The sequence below is a fragment of the Lepidochelys kempii genome, chromosome 1 (assembly GCF_965140285.1).
Source record: "Lepidochelys kempii isolate rLepKem1 chromosome 1, rLepKem1.hap1, whole genome shotgun sequence".
Classification (NCBI taxonomy): domain Eukaryota; kingdom Metazoa; phylum Chordata; order Testudines; family Cheloniidae; genus Lepidochelys; species Lepidochelys kempii.
In genome coordinates this window covers 124,332,151-124,353,874 of record NC_136380.1, presented here as the reverse complement: position 1 = coordinate 124,353,874, position 21,724 = coordinate 124,332,151, and the positions used below count along the sequence as shown (strand labels likewise).

Below are 21,724 nucleotides of genomic sequence, written 5' to 3'. Positions count from 1 at the left end.
CTTATGACAACGCTGCCAGCATGTCAGGGCGTTATCAAGGAATGCAGAAGCAGCTTTTAGAACAGAACAAATATGCCCTATTCATACCATGTGCTGCACACTTTCTCAATCTTGTTGGCCACAGTGCTGTTGATTGTTGTCCAGTGGCAGTAAGTTTTTTCTCAACAGTCCAGTTACTTTACACATTTTTCTCTGCCTCAACACATCGATGGGCAGTTCTTAAAACGTATTTGGGCAATGATCTTGTGTTGAAATCTCTAATACTTGCTGGGAGGCACATGCAGTGGCAACAAGTGCAATTCTGGAGTCCTACTCAAAGATTGTGGATGCATTAGGAAGTATAGCTGAAGACCAATCACAAAAGGGAGAAACTATACTAGAGGCAGAAAACATTGCAAACAAGATGCAAGAACTAGAGTTTGAATTCATGTTGACCATGTGGAATGAAATTTTACAACACTTACCACACAAGTCAAGCTCTCCAAGAAAAAGAATTGAATTTGAAAACATGTGCCAGACCTCTGTCAATCATTAGCAGACCACTTACACACTTTGAGGAATGATTTTGAAAGATTTGAAGACCTATCAAAAGACATCTTGCCTGATACTAACTACAAAGAAGCCCAGTCCCGCAAGCAAATCAGGAAAAAACAAGCAAATGATAGCAGTGCAACAGAAACAGCATTGAATCCTAGAGACAAATTTTGCGTATCTACTTACTACGCTATAATTGATACACTTGAAGCTCGTAAGAAGAGGAGAGGTGAAATGTACAAAAGTATCAAGTAGATAGTCTTTTCTAAACGATATGGACGTATCTGACGAACAATATTCACAACGTTCCCAAAAGCTAGTTGACTCATACCCTGTTGACTTGAACATGAATCTCTTAAAAGTATGGCAGTTCCACAGTTGCATGCATGCAAAGTTTAATGAAACAGGAAAAATGAAATTCAGTCACATGGATCTTCATGACACAATATTGAAAGACGGAATACAATGTGTATTTTCAAATGTAGAGATCGCACTACGTATTTTTCTAACATTGATGATTACTGCTCCGCAGAATGCTCTTTTTCTCAGCCAAAAAGAATAAAGAACCCTCAGAGAACAATGTGTCAAGACAGACTTGGTTCACTTTCCCTATTGTGTATGGAAGCAGACATGCTTCGTCGAGTCAGCTTCGATGAATTTATCCAGAATTTTGCAATCAGAAAAATCTAGAAAGAAGCTATTTTAATTTCAGCATACATGTAAGTTTTGTGTCATTTCGAAACATTTTATTTTACGGTATTTTTATTTTGAACAACATGGGGGGAACACCATAATCTTTTCAGTGCTTAGGACCTCTAAAGGTATTAATACGGCCGCTTTGGTTGGAAGTGAACTCTTCCAAACACTCATGCTAAGAATACACTGTTTCCCCCCCACACATGCTCCCTAACACTCAAAATTCTTCCTGAGTCTGGAAAAGCAGGGGCAAAGCTAGCAGGAAGTCTGAGCAGTGACAGGGCGGTCTGGTGTTTTGTGGGGTAAGTATTTTAGGGAAGGTTTCGGTCATCAGTAAAACATATGCATGCGCTATGATTAAATCAGTGAATGTGATACAAATGGAGTAGGGAAGATTCATTTGTTTTGGGATTTTCCCTTTCTTTTTTGGCTCTTTTGGGAATCAAAACAGGCAGATTCCTCTCACTTAGGAATCAGTTGAGTTGCCTTAACCACCATTTGTCTAAAAAAGATGGGGGCTAATTGTCCCGATTTAATCCTCAACAAATCTCATGTGGCCCCTGAAGAAAGCAGTGTCTGTTGCCAGTCAGGACCAGCTAAAAAAAATAGTACAGGTCTTTGGGAGGGGAGCAAGTCAAAGGTTGGAAGCTGCTAGCCATCTGCTTCCAAATGTCGGGACAGTGAAGTTAAAACCCTGGAGGGCTGCAGTTGGAAAACCCAGCTGGGGAATCTGAATTGTGACAGAGGGAGCAGAGAAGGGAAGCGTTGGAAGAGTAAATGTACCAAAAGATTCCAGCTCAGGGGAGAACAAATGAAAACATCTATTCCACCTTAGAGAGAGAGCGCGCGCGCGAGAGAGAAAAGGAATGGACTGGTGACTATTTTCAGGGTGCATCCCTTTGACAAGCAAACAGCCCTACTCTTTTCCTTTGAGGGGCTAGCCCCTTGGAAACGGCATTCCTGTTCTGTGCCTTTGCTGCATGAAATTATTTCCTGAAGAGCCAGAAGTGGCTCAACAGTAGCCAGGTGTGCTGCACCTCCAGCCAGGTGGTACTTCAGGGTGCTGTACATAAGAAAAAAAAAACCCCACAGAGATGTGGCTTAGCTCCATTAATCCCGAAGCACCATCCACCTCATTTGTACCATACCACAGCACCATGTCTGTGTGTGGACAAGTGTACATGGCCCATTTATATTTTTCCCCCATATTTAGTTGTACCCAGCCAGGCAAAAATGAAGGTCACTTTCCACAGTGAAGGAGGAACACAAGTGTTAAGTAAGGCTTGTGTGGTAAGCTGCCTGTATGTTTACCTTGATGGCCAGTAATAAAAAACAGAAAAGTTAACTGTTTACCAGATAAGCCTGGATGAGGTCAGTTTCCAAAGTATCCTGTCCAATCACCATCTTTGGTGTTTCTTTTTCAGGAGGTTGTGCGGGAAACAGTTTTGCTAAAGCACCAACTCATTAAAATGCTTCTGAGTATGCAAAAATATTAATTTGCACTTGACAAGTATGGAATCACTTTTGGTAAATTGATTGGTTTAGCAACATACCCACACAAAGGATAAAGCCCTGAATAAATCACAACAAATAAAAATACTGTTAGCAGTTTCATAATTTAATGAAAAAGTACTTGTAAAAAGGGGACATCTGTAAAAGACTGATTCCATCTTGGAAAATTGTGTGTGCGCGCGTGTGTGTATATATAAAAACAAAATGCAAAACACAAAATTAACAAATAAGGTTAAGAGGTAATACTTCAAACAGTTAGCCACCGAACACACAATAAAAACTAGCAAGTACACTTTGGGGACTATATTTAAGAACTACAAAACCAAGGGCTCCTTCATGTATCTATTAAAATCATGTAAAAATAGCAAAACTATTGCCCCCACTGGAAAGAGTTACATCCCCAATGAAGCAAAAATTTGAATTTTTGCTGAAGCACCATTTCCCTCCCCTCATCTTTTTCATATGCTGCTGGACATGAAACATGACTGCTCTGCTGGCCTCCAAGATAAATGTTCCCAAGATAAGCTGCACAGAATTTTGTGGCCGGAAAAAGGATTAATAATAAATATTGAAGGAGAACTAAGAATCAGAGCTAGAATACAAATGTGTGGATATTTGTTTACTCATTCTGAATGACCCATGGCTTAGGAACAAAAAGTACTTCCCATTAAAATAAAATATATGGAAACCTAAAAATGCTACTGCGTATTTACACCAAAAGAAAATTTGAAAATACATCTCTAGAAAGACAAATTACACAAATATACAGAAAATCAAGACATGAAAGAAAATTAAGGGTTCATGAAACAAAGAGCACAGAACTGCAAAGTTTATTTTTTATTTCCCTACTTGAAGTGTTGTCTAGCTCCTGACCAGTAACAATTGTGAGGAAAATTTCCAAGTTAAATCATCTAAAGTATTTTTTTGTACTTTCCCAAATTAAGGCTTTTAAGAAAAATCAAGCCGTCATTTGTATTCTGCTAAACGTCTTTACATTGGGAGTTTAACATTTCCTTTCTGGATGAAGTTCATCCCAAGCAAAGGAGGCTATAATGCAAGGCTCTCTGCAATGCCTATGCTCCATTTCAGCCCTTGATGCGGGACAGTGGACTTTGCCCATTTCATCAGTCACACGACAGAATTACTCTTGGTTAACAGAACTTTTTTTTTTTTTATTCAAACAAAAAAAAATCACATGCTGTAAAGAAGAAAATGGGACTTTTTGCTGAGGTTGGGTGAAAGTTAGCATATTAGCATTTGCAACTTTTAAAACTTGTGCAAAGCACTTTTAGTTTGGGAAACAGAAACTAAGTAGAGGTGGCTAAGCAGCTTAACGTAGTCATAGGTCTTACACATGTTTCCAGATTTATCTAGCAATAAAAACGTGCTTCAAATAATGACTGGCTAAATTTTTTCAAACCTATGTTCCTAAAGTTAAGCTCCTAAACCCCTATTTAGTCACCTAGGCTTGGAAATTTTAGCCCACAGAAAAAAGGTCAGACAAAATGATTTTTAGTCCAAGCTTATTTTTTTTAACATACCAGGTATAAATGCCTCCAGATGTGAAACCTCAAGTTTCAAGAGGAACCTGGCATCATCGGTGATTGCCTAAAATTTAAGTGTCAAATCGCATTTTTCTTTGAAGTAGTACATCTACTTTTGTAAACACTATCCACAAATTTAGTCATCTTTACTTGTTAGCTGGGTAAAATATTTACAAGTGCATCCCACAACAAGCAACTATGTACAAAGATAAAAAAACGGAAGTACTAGAAGTTGAATATTTACAAAATAAAGTGAATTACTGTCAAGAGAAACACAGCCTTTAGCCAGAGCAAAGTATGGGGGCACATCTAGAGGTCAGTGAGTTTGGCAGCATTTGTGATGCTTGCTTCTACGCTGCAGAGAGGAGTTACAAGCATCACTGGAGTTCTAACCTTTCTGCAGAACAGGATCCCCATTTAGTAGTCACTTAGACCACAGTCCAACAGAGAATTTAAACATGTGCTTTAAATTTAAAGTGTGTGAGTACTCCCACTGGAGTCAATGGAACTATTCATGTGCTTAAAGTTTTAAGCACATGCTTAAGTTTTTGCTGATCAGGGTCATATTGCAGGTGCAACAGGAATGCAGTTTTAGTGTCTGCATTAATCTTTTACAGCATGTTACAGAGCAATGCAAGGACTCCTTTAATACCTGGTCCAGCAGCACAAAATTGACATTTTTAACAATGCCTTACACAAAAGCAGGTAAAAAGGAAGCAGCTCCTGGAGTTATGCAAAGATTAACAGCTCCATACTCTCCCAGATGTTAACCTGTAATAAAGCATATTGATTTCTACACAACCTTGACTATCCCTTTAAAATCGCAAGCCAATTCACTACTGAAAACTACTCTCTTCTTTTTCACTGCATTTCTTCCTAATGTAAATCCTACACTGTTTTCTGAAACCCTCTGATGCCTAGGTTTGCGCCAATACACTGGATTATGCAAAGGCTGAGTTACCCCTTAGGGGTTTATAATCACCTTTGTACTGAACTGTGAGAAATTATATTTTTTTTGTTTCTATTGTGACAATCTCTACCAAAGTCTTTACTTTGGCTTTCTCTCTCTGAGCTGCTTCTCCTTAATCTGACTTGTTCTTTATTCTCATCACTTTCAGCTTCAGAGTCACTTAGCTCCAAATCAGGGCAATACCCATCATTATCCTGGTACGGAGCTCCTCCTGTCTGGAATTCAAGAGTCTGCTTGCTCCACAAACGTTCTTTTGTTGAAAGCCTCCTTGTTGGCTTTTCACAGCACCTCAGATCTTCTGTGGTCCTCACCAAACTGTTGGTAGCCTCTTTAAAGGACCTGCTAAAATGTTCTATTGTAGATTTTCTAAAATTGCTTTGACTAGCCAAATGAGCAGTGAGCACAGATTCTTGTTCATATGGTGTCTGGCTGGACCTGTCTCTCTGAGTTACATCTCCAGACCTGCCCATTAAGCCATTGGATTTCTTAAGTCTTGAGTTCTCTTGCTGCATTTTTCCATTCCCAATGGAAGACTGTCCATGCAATGCAGCTTGAAGTGCTAATGGTTTACCAGATGACTGCCCACGGTGAAACTCTGGTGACTGTGCAGGTCCAGAATCTTTTGTTTCATTCCTAGTCTTGCCAATCCCTACCAATAACCCATTACTTCGGTTGTCATGCGGATACCTAGAGTATGATTTTGCTTTAATTTCAAATGACTCCTTTGACATCTGCACGTTCCTTTTGTTATAAACGGTGATGTTGTCAGGAGAAAGGGGTCTGTTGCCAGGTTTCATCGAGTTATTTCTGCAGTCACCCAGCGCCGATTTGGGCATTTTTAATTTCAAGGTGATTCTGGGAGGTGGGTAGAACAGTGTGTTCTCTAGTGCACTTGTCAGAGAATGGCCTGAGAGAGAAAACAGAAAAGATGTATTTAAAAGGTGGTAAGACTTTCCTTAAACTTAGTTAATAGTTTTCCTGCCTTTAAAGAGCGCACACACATTAAGGAGCATTTTCAATTAGTCTAACAATTACTACTGAAGTGCATTTAGGATGTTAAGGAGAAGCTGTTAACTAAAAATTAAATTGTTCCAAAGCACCAAACAGAACTTATGGAAGCATTTTAATATTTCTATTCTGTAAGGACAGTTTTTTCTTCAAATTTATAGTATAAAGCTAGGTATGCTTTAAAACGTTTTTCACCCAACATATTACAGACTGTATTATATAAATGCACAGCCCCTGCATTCAGTTAAAAATAATCATACAGAGTACATATTCTTCCTCATTCCAGAAGCTTCAATCGTTGTTTCATGACGTTCACTAGAAAAAGCAAGGCACACAGTTGTTTTGGGAACATTAGCGTTCCAGGGCAGCTACTATCCATTTTTAACTTCATAAAACATTATGTGGGGTGGACAAAAATGACAAATTGCAAACTGAGAAACTCGTTTGAAACATTCATGACCTATGAAGGGAGACATGAGAATAGTGTGAATTTTTGTCAATCCTTCTCCCCATCTCTGTCTGAAGGAAACAATTAACAGCAAGTGAGCAATTTTCCTTCAACTGGGGAGCGACCAATAGACGTGTGCAATATATAGCCACTGTGGGGAAAATGGGAGCATAGAACGATAACCCAAAGAGAAAAATCCCACAACCTGCCTGATGCAGATACCAGTAATACAGCTGTGGTGCCTAGATGCTACAGTGATTGGTATTCCATCCTATCCTAGATATTTATGGGGTGCCATATACAGATGAGATACCAAAGTATGACTCTGGAGAAGATGAAAATGCTCTGCATATGCCACTAATTAGGAAAGCTGGCAAGGAGAGTGCATACTCACAAGAGCCCATTAAAAACCACAGGTTCACAGTGTTTAAAATGCCAACAGTGACCTGGGGCAGACATACCCAGAGTCAGAATCTTTAACCGATACAATTACTGGTATTTTGTATGTATAGATTACCTGCTGCAATTTCCTGATTAATGAGCTGGACTTGCAAATTGAAGACTTGTTCGTGTACTTTACTGTGGGACAGTTTCAGTTTCTCTCTTCTGCTCACCATGTAGCAGAGATTCCGTACCTACAGTTTAAAAAAAAAAAAATTCTAGAATTTTTTTTTTAAAAGTGGTCAAGAATGTTACATTAACATTTGAATTCTCGAACAAAGCATCTTCACACATGTAGAGCAAGCCCTATAATCAAAAAGCTCCATGGTGAATTTCATAGAATCATATGCAACTATAAGCCAAGTATTTTCAATTGCAAGGATTTTTTTTTAAATCATTAAAGAAGATGCTAAAAGCGATCTGCAAAGCAGTTGGTCAAAGTCCCACCTATATTAACAACAAGTGAACAAATAAGTAGGTTAAAAGAAGAGCCATCAAGCAGATTTTAGAACTCACTCCCCCCCATCCCCCGCCCTCCTTTCTTAAACCCCACACCACATAGCCCATTCAGATCACCAGCTGCTACTCTGGTACATTACTCCCACTAGTACTGCAATTGTGTGGGACCAGACTGCAGGAAGGCTAAGTGTTTTTTTTTGTTTTTTTTTAAATACAGCCATATTGTGTTTTTCTGAAGCTACTGCAATTTTATAAATACATTTTACAAAAACATACAATAGTTTTTTTTCTTAACAGCACACTTATCATACTAGAAAACCACAGTGACATGGGTACTTCATGAATCTTAAATAAGATTCAAGTTAAGGTCCCCCAGTCAGTCTGGCTATTGGCCGCTTAGCTCTCATATTGCTGAAATTTGACACAGTGATTTACAGGTCACCTTTAAAATGAGGCTCTCAATTCCCACACAATTTTGCCAGTTTTGAAAGGCTTTCAGAACTAGTCCTTTTGGATGATCGCTTTAATAGTTTTGGGGGGGTTTTAAGTCTATTCCAGGGGTTATAGCCCTCTACTTTCACTCACTCATTTACGTTAATAGCAATATTTCCACCCACTATAATGGGAGCAGAATCAGGTGCTAAATCTCTTGATGAAATGTCTAAAATGTTGTGGAACAGACAGCCTATGTTTTGTTGAACAATATTTGCTGAGTGTTCCCCATGACACACAATTAGACCTGTTCGAAAATCAGAATTTGCCCTATAAGAAATTCCAACATTTGTTTTAATCCCAAAATGAGACAAAAAGTTGAAATATTCCACAAAAATTGTCAATAAGTTCAGAAAATTTTGTTCTCATTTCAGACATTTCAAAATATCACATTAAAAAAAATTCATTTTGAATAATTTTCCTGTAAAAAAATAAAATTGTAAACTTGTGTCGAAATCAACACCACAATTGTTTCTGGCAGAAGTTTACACATTAGTTCTCGGACTCTGATATCAAGGGACTTTTCAGACAAAGTTGGACGTAATATACTTCTGATTTCATCATAAGAAAGTTGAAAAAAGCATTTACAAGAAATTTTAAGCACAGCGTTTAAGGCAAGAGCCTCGCTCACCTATAGGTATGTAGTCAAAAAACCTTTACCATCCAAACTCTTACCCTTTCTAGATCCTGCCTCAAATGCATGAACATCCTCATGCGGGTATGAATGCTGTCTTCTTTTGGCTGCACCAAGCCATTTTCTTCATCCTCCTTGGGAGGAAACAATGGTTTGTTAAGGTTACTTTTCCGCTTTAATTTCCAGTAATTATAAATGAAGTCCACAGCAATTTTAGGAAGGCCCAGTTCTGCTGCAACATCTTCCACTTTAACTAACGAGTAGAACTCCTCCTCCAACTCTCTCAGTTTCTGAGCACGCAAACTGGTTTTCTCACTCTCTGTTTGCTTCTGGTCTGCCATGCTCTTGGGGTTCTCCTCAACGTCAGGCACCGAATTCTGCTTGTTTTTGCTATGCTTTAGGCAGTACGACTTGAACTTGACCTCATCCCCATCGTCCAAAATGGCCTTCATCTCTAGGCTATGCTCAAAGGCACAGGTGACATGAAAGGCAGTGATGCAGCTTTTCACAGAGCACTATGAGTGAAACACTAGAGTCAGCCAATAGTAGCAACAAAAGGAGAAAAAGGACCAAGGAATGCTTAAGTTATATAAAACCCACCCCTTTAAATACACTTTTCCATGTTATACTTAAAAATTTAATGAGCCTTAAGTACTCCTCAGCTGAGAAACAATGTTAAGTTTCATCCCAAAGCAAGTCAATTCTTCCACATTAAAATCCCATAAAAAAATAAGTGTTCTAATAAAAACTGTAATTTCATCTTAAGTAGGGAAATTCAAACATATAAATATTTAGTACATCTGACAAAACCAAATCTAAGCGGAACTGGGTTATCCGACTAACAGTTCCAGTATTTTCTTCCTCTGATTTCACAGAACCTATAATTACATCCTGTTTCAAAAGGAATGTAAGTTTAGAACTTATTTTCTTCTGTGAGTAAGATGTTAAATTGAAGACACTTCTGTCCATCTCTGGCAATTGTCCACTTGGTAGTTAAACATCTCATAGCTTTATTCAAAGGCAGTTCTTTGTCTTGACCAGGACACAAGCTCAGGAGTTCCCAATTTTTTTTTTTTCTGAGCCCACTTCAGAGATTCAGGTCCATGCATACACCTCCCCCTCCACCCGTTTCTAAGAGACAGGGCAGGAAGGTGTGCCTGGCACCCAGGAGACCAAGGGCAGGAGGTGCCTTTCTCGCTCCTCCCCACACAAGGGAATTCAACAGGGCCACGCTGAAGGGCTAGGGTCAGCCAGGGACTGGAAGGTTGCATCTGGTGAGTACTGACCCAACCCCCTCCTGAGCCTGTGAGCCCTTCAGTGTGGCCCCATACACTTCCCTGCACAGGCTCTGTACGCCAGGGGAAACAGACAGGGCTCTGTGTCCCCAGGCCACACGGAAGGGCTGATGGGTTCAGGAGGGGGAGGGTCAGTACTCACCAGGTGCACCCCTCTGGTCCCCTGCCAGCCTCCTCGGCAGAGGAGGGTAACTGCCGGTTGGTGGCTGCTGCAGCAGTGAAAGACCAGGAGGGACAGGGAGACTGGTCCCAGTAGCTGAGAAAGCCCGCAAAGAGCCCTGTCCCCTTCCTCTAACAGACAAGAGCCCCCTCCTCATCTCGGCCCAGTCAGGTCCACATGCCCTCACCCCCTGATAATCTCATCTCTCCCCCTCACACACACTTTGAAAATCTCTGCTCTAGCTCAAAAGTTTCCGAATGTCCAAGACTGTTTAATGAGCTATTGCTAAGAGCATGGCAGGTGCCACGTTTGCAAACGGTCACTGCCATTATGAAGCATTAGGAATGTGAAAAATGCTATTTAAATCCAAATTCTATTCTTCATGCTCAGATTGATAGAAGTCATTGCAGAACTGGTACATACCTGAATGCAAGCACCGGTTTTAAGTTTGCATAAGCTACAGACTAAAGCCCATCGACTTGGCGGAATGTGAGACACTTTTGTGATTGGTTCCATCCTTTCTGGGCAAGCAATGCTAACCTGCAAACAACAATAGTACAGGAAGCATTTATCAGGACAATTTAAAAAAAATTTAAAAAAATCAATCTACTTTTTAGTACATTAGTAAGAAAACAAATACCTCCAGTAAAATCAAACTACATTGCTACAGCATCTGGTAAACTGGCAAAGAAATGTGAGAAGCAGTGATGGAAAGCAGGGGCTTGAAGGAGTTTGAGGCTTGGGACCCTGCAGAGTCCAGCAGGTGGGAATGCACATAGAGCTTAGCCTATGGTTCAATATTAATCTTGATCCATCTTTCCACCACCACAAGTTTTGGATCATTCCAGTTTCATTACAACTATGTAAATCTATATTCCTTCACATTAATGAAATTCCTGATTTATAATCCATCTCCTTACATAGATTTGTGACTGTATAGCCCGTTTTATAAAGGCTCTAATCTTCTTTCATTGAGAGATTTAGGATACTTCGAAAGATAAAACATGGTTACACTCACTGAATTTGTAAGTCTACTTTAGCAGTGATTAAATTCTTTTTAACCAAGATAATAATGTAATTTTCTGAGAATTTCTGTAACTGGAAATTAAAAATTACTGTCCAGTGATCTGAAAACACACTTTGCACATACTGCATTAATTTAAATGATGTTCTCATTTCAGAACAATCACTATGTCACTATGCAACGTTGTGAAACCAGGTAAAGTACACAACAACTGTTGAAAATATTACACAGAACAGAGAAATTCAAATCACTCAACGAAAACCGTTGCTCTGTAGCTACACATTACACTGAGGATGTACATGCTATTTTATCAGGAAATAAGTCAAGTGTGTAAGTAAAAGAGAAGGAAAACTAAATAAGTAATAGTCCGTAAATTGTAGTGGCTTGCAACAGTAATGCTTCCATATAAGTCAGTCAGATGCTTGTAACATGGCTAAAAAGTGCTTACTACAATAAATAGAAGGAAAAGAATCCTATTCTTAGCAGTACATGACTTGGATGGTCCAATTTTTATAAATCATACAAACCTCATCAGAACATCATCTAGTATTAATTATTATCCCCTTAACTCAACATTAAGATTGGGCACAGTACAGGGTAAGGATAATGATGAGAAAGAATTTGTAAAAAAAAAAGGTACATAAATTAGTTTTACCTCTGGAATCCAGAGGGCACAGCTCACATGTGCCCACTTGGTCCCTGTTCTAGTAGCTTTCATGGCACCTCCTCTCTTTGGACACAGGAGACACTGAGGATGTATTCCCAGAACACAAGTGCGACACAACCAGCTGCCTTCGGGAACCTTTAAGATTCCGTAACATGCCTTGGGACAAAGGAAAATTCTCTCTGCTTCAGCATATAGGTGAGACATCAGAGGCTTACATCAATGACTATCATATTATTAAAAAACTACATTCTACAAATCTTATCCAAACACAACACTTTCTCTTGGATGTAATTAGTACCTCCTTATCAAACACACACAGACCAGAATGGACACAAATTAAATGTTAATTGTAATGGGGTGGGTGGCTTTCAGAGGCAAAGAGAGCAGCTGGGTACCCAACTACCACTGAAAGCCAATAAAAGGTAAGCACTAACTGTCCTTTGTATCTTTGATAATCTCTCCATAGAAAGCTAGGATTATAGTTCAAACAAAGTCAAGGGATGCAAAAGTTATGGTTCCCACAAATTATTTTCCCTTTTCTTTGTAAAATTTATGTTAAAATATACACATGTAAAACATGGTGCTGAAGGATCCTTACTATTCCATTTGTCTTTCTACAATGGTAGCTCTAGAAATTTAATAAAAAAAGTTACATGAAAAAAATAGCAATTTCCTGTGATTAATAATACCATTTACAATGGTTCCAGGTATACGTTTTGAAGGTCACTTAGGGTCATAACCCTCTCCCCCCAATCTTCACACCTTTGCTACAGCTGTTTGGCTGGAGACTGTTAGGATTACCACAGCAGTTCATAACTATGTTGATTGTATCCTGCCAACTGAAATTTTTTCTTCTAAATGGAGGCTTGCAATACTTTAAAAAATTGTAGAGTGCAGCAAAATTGTGGAAACAACTTAGAATCTTCTGTGTGTCCACCATTTCCAGCTCTGAGGAATGCATGGTTTGCAAAGTTTGAGAAATGGAAATAGAGATCCTCATTGATAAGGATACTCATTTTTAATATATATGTGCTGAAAGTCTCAAACTACTTGTTTCCACAAATGTCTGATTCCACGTGACTACTCTAAGGCCTTGTTTATTAACAGATGTTTGTCAGAAGTTTCCTACCATTCCTGCTTCAGAGTTAGCAATGTCGAAAGCCCTACTTTTAGATGGCCACTAGCTGCAGCCACGGTTTTAAAACTCAATTTATTAGAGATGTTCTGAGCAGCACTAGAGGATGCAGAGCTTAAAGAATCAGAAGCCCTGTCTACACTAGGGCCCGCAACACTACTGTCTGATTTTTTGTTTTTAATTTAAGTCTCCCTAATGCCAACCAACCCTAAGGATTCTAGTGCCTCAAGGCACTCAATAGACTTCACAGAGCTAGTGTTTCTAGACTAAAACAATACACATGTTGAAATCTCTAATTATAATCACAGAAACATCTGAAAATTCAAAGTTCACACAGCAACTCAGCTCATCTCAGGAATATCACACATATACTTAGGCATTAGAGAGAACATACAGTAACAAAATAATACCTGCAAGGATGCTGAGGTACAGTGGCTACGGAAAGTGAATTTTCCAATCTGAACTATTAAAGTTGTAGTAGACATTTTCCCCTTAGATAAAATCCAGATTTTTAAAATATTCCCTTATGAGAAAGTCTATCCTTATTGTTCTGCAAAAATGCATATTCTCATGCTGGCTTTTTGACTTCAAGACCTGAGTATCAAAATTAAGCATAAGAATACAAAGACGAGCAAAATGAGGAAGAAAAAATTCTTTCCTTGAGTCTGTCAAAATACTTATAACACCAAACAAAGTCAAAATTAATCTCTAAACACTGTAAACTTTAAAAAAAAATTAAGTGGCAAGGTTGAAAAATGTAACAGTACTTCTAAAAAAACCAACAGAGGGAGCTCTTGCCTAAGAAATGATTTAGCAAGTCAGCTTTTCATTTTTATGTGATATTTTAAGTTGGAATTGGAAAAGGTACAGAAACAGGCAACAAAAATTAGGGGTATGGAACAGCTTTCATATGAGGAGAGATTAATAAGACTGGGACTTTTCAGCTTGAAAAAGACACAGCTAAGGGGGGCACATGACAGAGGTCTTTAAAATCTTGACTGGTGTGGAAAAAGTAAATAAGGATGTGTTATTTACTCCTTATAAAACAAGAATTAGGGGTCACCAAATTAAATTAATAGGGAGGTTTAAAACAAACAAAAGGAAGCATTGCTTCACACAACGCACAGTCAATCTGCGGAACTCTTTGCCAGAGGATGTTGTGAAGTCCAAGACTGTAACAGGATTCAAAAAAGAACTAGGTACGTTCCTGGAGGTCCATCAATGGCTATTAGTATGGGTAGGGATGGTGACCCTAGCCTCTACTTGCCAGAAGCTGGGAATGGGTGAAAGGGGATGGATCACCTGATGATTACCTGTTCATTCCCTCTGGGGCACTTGGCATTGGCCACTGTCAGAAGACAGGATACTGGGCTAGATGGACCTTTGATCTGACCCAGTATCGCCATTCTTATATTAAGTTCACATGTAAATTTTTACTCCTACTACTACTCAGTTTACAAACTGAGTTAGTAGCTTATATCCAATTTCAAATTCCTTTGATTCAGCATTTTCTAGTTAATGGCTTCATTGCCTATTCTAGGAAGCCTAGACTAAGGGCCTGGCTATAATGGAAACTTCAAAGCGCTGCCACGGGAGCGCTTCGAAGTGCGAGTGTGGCCGTGCGCAAGTGCTGGGAGAGAGCTCCTGGGAATCCACCTCCACGAGGGGATTAGCTCAGAGCGCTGGAGCCTGTTCACACGAGCGCTTTGAAGTGCTCAGACTTGCCGTGCTCAAGGGGGTGATTTTTCACACCCCCTGCGCCAGCAACTTAGAGCGCTATCCAATGTACGTGCAGACAAGCCCAACGTGCGGGTCTATACTTAAAAAGCAGCACTGGCGCATCTGTAGCGCTTCACAGTGAAGGTGCGAGGAGTGCGCCACCAGGAGAGCATCTCCAAGCCACCTCCCCGGCAGGCAGTAGCTACGCTTGCTGTAGACAGAGCACTGTCTACACTGGGACTTAGGCTGATGTAACTGCATCGCTCAGGGGCGTGGATTCTTCACACCCCTTAGCGATGCAGTTATACCATTGTAAGTGCGTAGTAAGAAAAACTGACTTTTTGAAGAGTGGCTTCAGGGTTTTTTGTTAATGAAATAAATTAGAGAGAAACTACCCCAGTTACATCTTTTTGTGCTATCTAGACGGGTAGACGACAAAAGATGCTATATTACACCATTTGACTCTGTGAATGTGGTGACTAACAAAGTCAATGCATTCGCTCAGAGCTTTGCTAAATCAGAGTTACCAAAAATACTGGGGGAAAATTTGATAATGGTTACTATGCTAATCCAGCTAACACTAATGTCCAGCGCAACAAAGAATGATTTTAAGAGGCCTATGTAAGTTATGTTCACTGAGTGTTCAGTTATAATGGTCACAAAATAAGAGATGTCTTAGTCTAATTTCAAAAAGTTTACAGCATCATCTCTTCCAAAAAAAGACTCTAGAAATCAGAACCCTGCAGTCTGTTCTACGAGTAAGAATCCCTATACTCATGTGTTGCCCCACTGAACTCATCCAGTTGCAAGATCAAATTAATGTTTGCAATATCATAATAGGAAACATCCCTGGCTGACAGGTACTGGCCAGAAGCTTGCTAACACTTCTGAAAAATCAGTCCACGTACTTAGGTGCCTAAATTTGGTTTTAGATGCCCAGCTTTAGACAGGTTTCAGAGTGGTTCTGGCCCCAATTAACTGGCCAAACAAGGATGGAAAACCCCAGTCAGTTCCTTAACGAAGGCTCTATAATTCTTAGCATCTTTCTACCTTCAAAGCACCTTAAAATACTAATTCATCCTTACAGTATACCTGTGAAGTTGGCAAGTATCATCCCCGTTTTAAAGATGGGGAAAGAATTTGCGCTGGGCTACAGAAAGTGCTTGCCAGAGCTGGGATTAGACCTGCATTCCCCCTGTCCTCAGGCCACATCACTTTGATATTCACTGTGCTAGACAGCATAATCAAGTCTATTTGTAGGAATACAAAAGTCCACCTTCAAGCAGTTGCAGTCTCCATGTCTAGAAGATCTTAAAAGCCCTCCAAATTGCTATTTAAAGCTCATTCAGATTACACACCCACCAACAAAAACAATTTCAACATCTCTTCTAACACAAACCTGATGGACACAAACATTACACTTGTCACAAAACACCATATCATTCCCATCTTCACTGTCAGGGGACCGGCACACGTCACAGATCACATTTTCATCGTATTCTATGCCCAGCCCTTCCTCAGTCTCAATAGCATGGTTCATATTCTCATGACATTGCCGTTCCAGGACTTCTACTGTCTTCTCCATTGTGTTCTCATCAAGGGGCCCACATCCTGCAAGAGGAGAGGGGATTAGAATGCATACACCATCCATGAGTAAAGATAGGACACAGGAAAACACAAAAGAGAAATACACTTCTACCAACTAATAAAGGAAACCGAGCCCACATTTTCATCATTATGTAAATCCTGGCGCAAATATTTATTTACAAAATGTTTATTATCCACTAGTTACATGTGGTTTAATATAGTTTTGAAGTTAGCCAGTGAACTTTAACAAAATAATAAACAAACCAAATCTTTGAGTAAAAAGCTAAACTACAGTAACTTTTCTTTACGACCACAACTTAAGCAAATAGAGCAACATGCAGAAGAGAAACCGCTACAATGCCACGTGGTACAACGTGCTTTTCAAAAAGTCGTTTGCTCCCAAGAGTAATTTTCGATCAGAAAAAAAGTTTATATCTCGCTATAAAATCCCACAAAATATTCCAAAACCCAACACATCTAGTATACTGCCAGAGTGATTAGCATGATGGCAGGGAAAAATTCATTTTTAATAAAATGGTAAATGAATACGCTATCAAGCAGTGATGAAAGAATCTCCATATCACCCTGACTTCACAAACAAAACAAACCCAACCCACACACACACTTTGTCCACTCAGATTAAATGTAAATCCGCTGTAACGGAAGCCTGTTTTAAAAGGATCTGCAACACTAAAATCAGATTGTCACAACATCCTGAGTATTGTGTATTTAGAATGCAAGCTCCAGGAGGCAGAGACTGTCTGCCTCAAACTACAAGTCCACATTTTGTAGCTATACCGTGCATATTTATAAGGAATGAAAATACCAGCTTTTTTCTTGTGCACAAGGGGAATTTCAAGTTTTAGGGACTTAAATTGTTTCTAAGCCACTTGATATTTGTTTCGAGTCCACAAAAGCTGTACATAATCATGAAGGATATGAAGAAATGAGTTCTTAGCCTCAATTTGTAAATCTTTCAAATTAAGCTAATGTAGCAAATGACTTCTGTAAATGCTTTCTTGACGGAATGTCAGCATTCTAATGTTATGTTTCCCTAACATTTTTCTTTTAAACTCATCTCTACAAATACCCAAGACCACTTATTGAACTCTCAACTCAATTTTTAACAACTAAATTGTATTGTAAAATTACCCATTTCTGTAAGCTCCTCATTTAATTCTTGAAGCCAAAAGATATCCATGTCATCCAAGTCATAGCGACACACAGATTCTGCCAGTTCCAGAATATTGATGTAACCAGGTTCTGTGGGCTCTTGGCTGGAACAATGGATGTACTTCCTAGGTCGTGTATACAGTACTTCCTTCACCTTTTCTGCTACAACCCTAAATGCAAAATTAAGAGAAATGGCATGGTTAGCTATAGTTCTTTGGTTACAGCCCATTCCTGCAAGATGTTGCGTCTGGTATCAGGTGCAAAATGCCCTCCATTTCCACTGACTTCCACTGGCCCAATGACTGACAAGAGCGCCAGGGTGGTGTTTTTGCAATGAAAAAGTCTGTTCAGGAACTCTGTTAAGGTCACTAGCTGTCACGTGGAGTTTTGGTTCCTACTGACTGAGCCCTGACTCAGTGAACTAGAGGACTGATGATCAGAAAGTCTTTAGATCACACCGTATTGACCAGACAACTCATGTTTCAAGACTACTGTGTAAGTGTCACTTCCATACATGAAAAGTCCTAGAAGAAGAAAAAAAAAATTAATTCTGTATATGGAATAGTTTTCTAAATTATATAATAGGGTCTTAATTTAATTTGAAATCAAAATTAATTCTAGTTTTAAATTAAATTTTAAAAATGGACAAACATATGCCTTCAACTGGACCATTTTGGAATTGTTTATGAAGTTGCAGAAGACATTATGTACATAAAATTCCATACACCTTTGTTCAAGCCTTCTTCTAAACTGTAACTTGAAGTCTTCGTGACAATTAGATTCCTGATTGATAATCTAGCACAGGGGTCGGCAACCTACACTACGCGTGCCAAAGATGGCACATGAGCTGATTTTTAATGGCATGCTGCTGCCTGCCGGCAGCCAGGACCCCAGCAGGCAGCAGCATGCCATTAAAAATCCTGCCCGCCCCTCTCCGCCCCCATGGGAGCAGGGTGAATAAGTTTGGTCCTGGCAGCTGCTGCAGGGCAGGCAAGTTCCCCCCCCCCCCCCCGCACCTCTTCCCCCAGCATGCTGGGTTCCTGCCCCTCCTCCTCTCCCTCCCTGCAACCGATCAGCTGATGGCCCTTGCGAGGGAAGCGGAGCCGCAGCACGCTTGCTGCTCTGGAAAGGAGGCGAAGAAGGGACGGGGACATCCCCTCCAGCCCCCTGCCATGAGCCGCTCTGGGCAGGGGGCTGGGAGCACCCACTCCCAGCCCTCTGCCCTCACCCCGCACCCCCCCCCCCATGCCCTGACTCCTGCACCCCCCTCACGCCGATTCTTGCACCCCTCACATTCCCACCCCACCCCTCACACCAAATGGGAGCTCCTGCATCACCACCCCCCACACACACTTCCACCTGCACCCCATGCGCCAAATGGGCGCTGTCCAGGTAAGCACTCCACACCCAAACCTCCTGCCCCAACCCTGAGCCCCCTCCCTCATTCTAGCTTCTGGACAGACCCTGTGCTCAGTGCACCCCACCCTCAGCTCAGTGCACAGAGAGAGAAAGAGAATGAGCTAGAACCAGGGAGAAGATAGATACCCACTCTATGTGGGCAGGGCTAGGATCCCAGACCGGCAGTGGGCTGAGCGGAGCAGACAGCCAGAACCCTGGCGGGCAGGGGCCGGCGGACAGAACCCCAGACTGGCAGTGGGCTGAGACGCTCAGCCCACTGCCAGTCTGGGGTCTCGGCCACTGGCCCTGCTCAGCCTGCTGCTGGTCTGGGGTTCTGGCTGCCAGCTGGGGTCCCAGCCGCAGGCCCCGCTCAGCCTGCTGCCGGCCTAGGTGAACGAAACCCCAGGCTGGCAGCAGGCCGGCAGCATAAGATCAGCATTTTAATTTAATTTTAAATGAAGCTTCTTAAACATTTTGAAAACCTTGTTTACTCTACATGCAACAATCGTTTAGTTATATAATATAGAGACCTTCTAAAAAGCGTTAAAATGTATTACTGGCACACGAAACCTTAAATTAAAGTGAATAAATGAAGACTTGGCACCCCAGTTCTGAAAGGTTGCTGACCCCTGATCGAGCAGGTAACTGGTCCTTTTCAACAGAATTTTGTCTGGCAATGGAAGGGGAAGAAAATAGATGCATGCTCCACATTTTGGATAAATAGTCCCTATTTACATTCATTTTCAAACGACACCTTATAGAAGCCAATGCTTATAGTATTATTTTGGGTGTGTAAGAAGAAATCTGTTGCCAAGTGGACACTGAAGGAGAAAGAACATAGCTAAAATAACCAGGTAACAAGGGAGAATGTTGACCTATGTGTCCTTTAGTCCCACCAGATGCTTCAGTAATGAAGCCCATTGCACCACTGTAAAGTGCCTTATGTGAAAGGAAAAGCTAATCTTAGACAAAAAGTCAGTTTCTCTCTGTATTTAGTGCAAGAGGGTCTACACATGAAAGGGCTGCAGTGGGAGACTGAACAGAATACTTCCGTATGTGAAATGCATGTGCTTTGTAGAATTAGGCAAACAAAGAAGAAAATTCTTGTGAAAGGAGGAGAGTACACTTATGTGGTAGTCTAGCAAGTCATCAAAATAGATATTTGGGTTATTTCTCTGAACTTTGATGACCCACAATTCTTACTGGGCAATGTGAGTTACCAGTGTTAGAATAAAGTACTGTTTTCCTGCCCTGTCTTCCTCCCCCTTTTCCTTTGTTGCCTCTCCTCCTCGATTAGCTGTCTCTTTTCCTCTTCCTCCTTTTTCTAGAAACTGCTATGGTATAGTAGCTCAGTTACGAGTGGGTTATTTGGTTTTTTTTTACATTTCTGTACTCACAAAAGCCCTAGCTAAATACAGTTATATCGAGATAAATATGTTGTCAAAGGCACTTGTTTAGCTCAGGAACAAGTATAAACTATTACCAGAAAAAGCATTTTTCTGGTAGTATAGACCACGCCTACACTAGGAGGATTTGCCAGCACAGCTATACTGGCAAATCTTTACTTGTGTAGACCTGGCATTGATGTTTTCATCCATCCCTGCTTAAAAAAAACAAAAAAAAAAAAAGCATCACACATTAAACAAACACTGTTGTGTAAGAAGAGTTTATCCTTTCCTAATCTTCTGGGGTTTCAGTACTGAAACCACTGCACTTCCGTATAGTAAGCAGCTATCTTGAGAAGAGGGTTGGTGGCAAGAAAGAAGTTTGGCAACAACTAAACTACACAGAAGTTGTGACAACTCTACTCAGCCTGAGGAACTGAGCAGACAGATGGATGAAATTTAACTAAGCAGTAAGACCATGCATAATACAGAACAAGAAATATTTCTTACTGATGGATTCTGAATTAACTGATTTTCATAATACTTCAGGAAAGAGATTATATTCAGCATGTTGCAAGAGTTAAAACAAAACAGCATTAGGACGCTCAACTGTGGTGCATTAAAATGAAATTATGGTCAAAAACCTAAATTTAGGTACCTAAAAGTAGGATTTTCGAAAGTGCTTAAGTGACTTGAGAACACAAGTCCTAACTTCGGTGGAACTTGTGCTCTTAAATTACTTAGGCTATTTTGAAAATCTCACCCACTGGTGCTTAAAACATTGAAAATTTTGAACTATGTCAAAATTCACTTATTTTTGCATACCTGCTTCTCAAATATTACATTCCATTTGGAATGAGCAGTTCAAATGAGCAGTTGAACCAACTGATTGCATACTGTATTATTGTACTACAAAAGTATATTGAGTAAGGTCTTATGAAAGCTTGTAATGTTCTGAACGTGATGGTCATTATGAGATATGTATACAAACGATGGTTATGAATCTATGTATTTATGTATACCAAAACCGTGTTCAATCTGTACAACAACTTCAACTACACTTCACAGCAGGGCAGCGAGCAGTCAAGCAGGTAGGGGCCCCTCCCAAGCAAGGTCTTTACTTGAATCCTGTTTCATGTAAGCAGTCCACTGTCCAACCCAGAAAAAAAGACATATGATGTACCATTAGACTTTATGAGGAGACATCCCACCCACAGGATACCAAGTCAAGAGGGGATTCCCCCATCCTGAATAACCACGAGTAAGGCTATGAGTTGTCACAGAGGTCACAGATTCCATGATTTGTGACTTCTGTGACTTCAGGGCTCCAGCTGTCCACCTCCATGGGTCGGGGGGCTATGGCTTCCATGAATTCTTGTTTATTGTCCACGACCTGTCCATGACTTTTCCTAAAAATAACCCAACAAAATCTTAACCTGAACC

At 40.3% G+C, this 21,724-nt stretch overlaps 1 protein-coding gene across 6 annotated transcripts in view; it reads right to left on the bottom strand.

The window, feature by feature from the left end:
• Window positions 1–2,827: 2,827 nt before the first annotated feature.
• JADE3 (jade family PHD finger 3) overlaps window positions 2,828–21,724 on the bottom strand; it is an 84,288-nt gene continuing 65,391 nt past the window's right edge. For all 6 annotated transcript variants that reach the window (XM_073353379.2, XM_073353368.2, XM_073353387.2 and 3 more), the window contains 7 exons: window positions 17,478–17,668; window positions 16,138–16,349; window positions 11,873–12,040; window positions 10,617–10,733; window positions 8,780–9,253; window positions 7,230–7,347; window positions 2,828–6,163 (listed from right to left, as the gene is read on the bottom strand). In XM_073353379.2, the coding sequence (XP_073209480.1) occupies window positions 5,265–6,163; window positions 7,230–7,347; window positions 8,780–9,253; window positions 10,617–10,733; window positions 11,873–12,040; window positions 16,138–16,349; window positions 17,478–17,668 (2,179 nt within the window). In that variant the 3' untranslated portion in view covers window positions 2,828–5,264. The remainder of the gene's footprint in view (window positions 6,164–7,229; window positions 7,348–8,779; window positions 9,254–10,616; window positions 10,734–11,872; window positions 12,041–16,137; window positions 16,350–17,477; window positions 17,669–21,724) is intronic.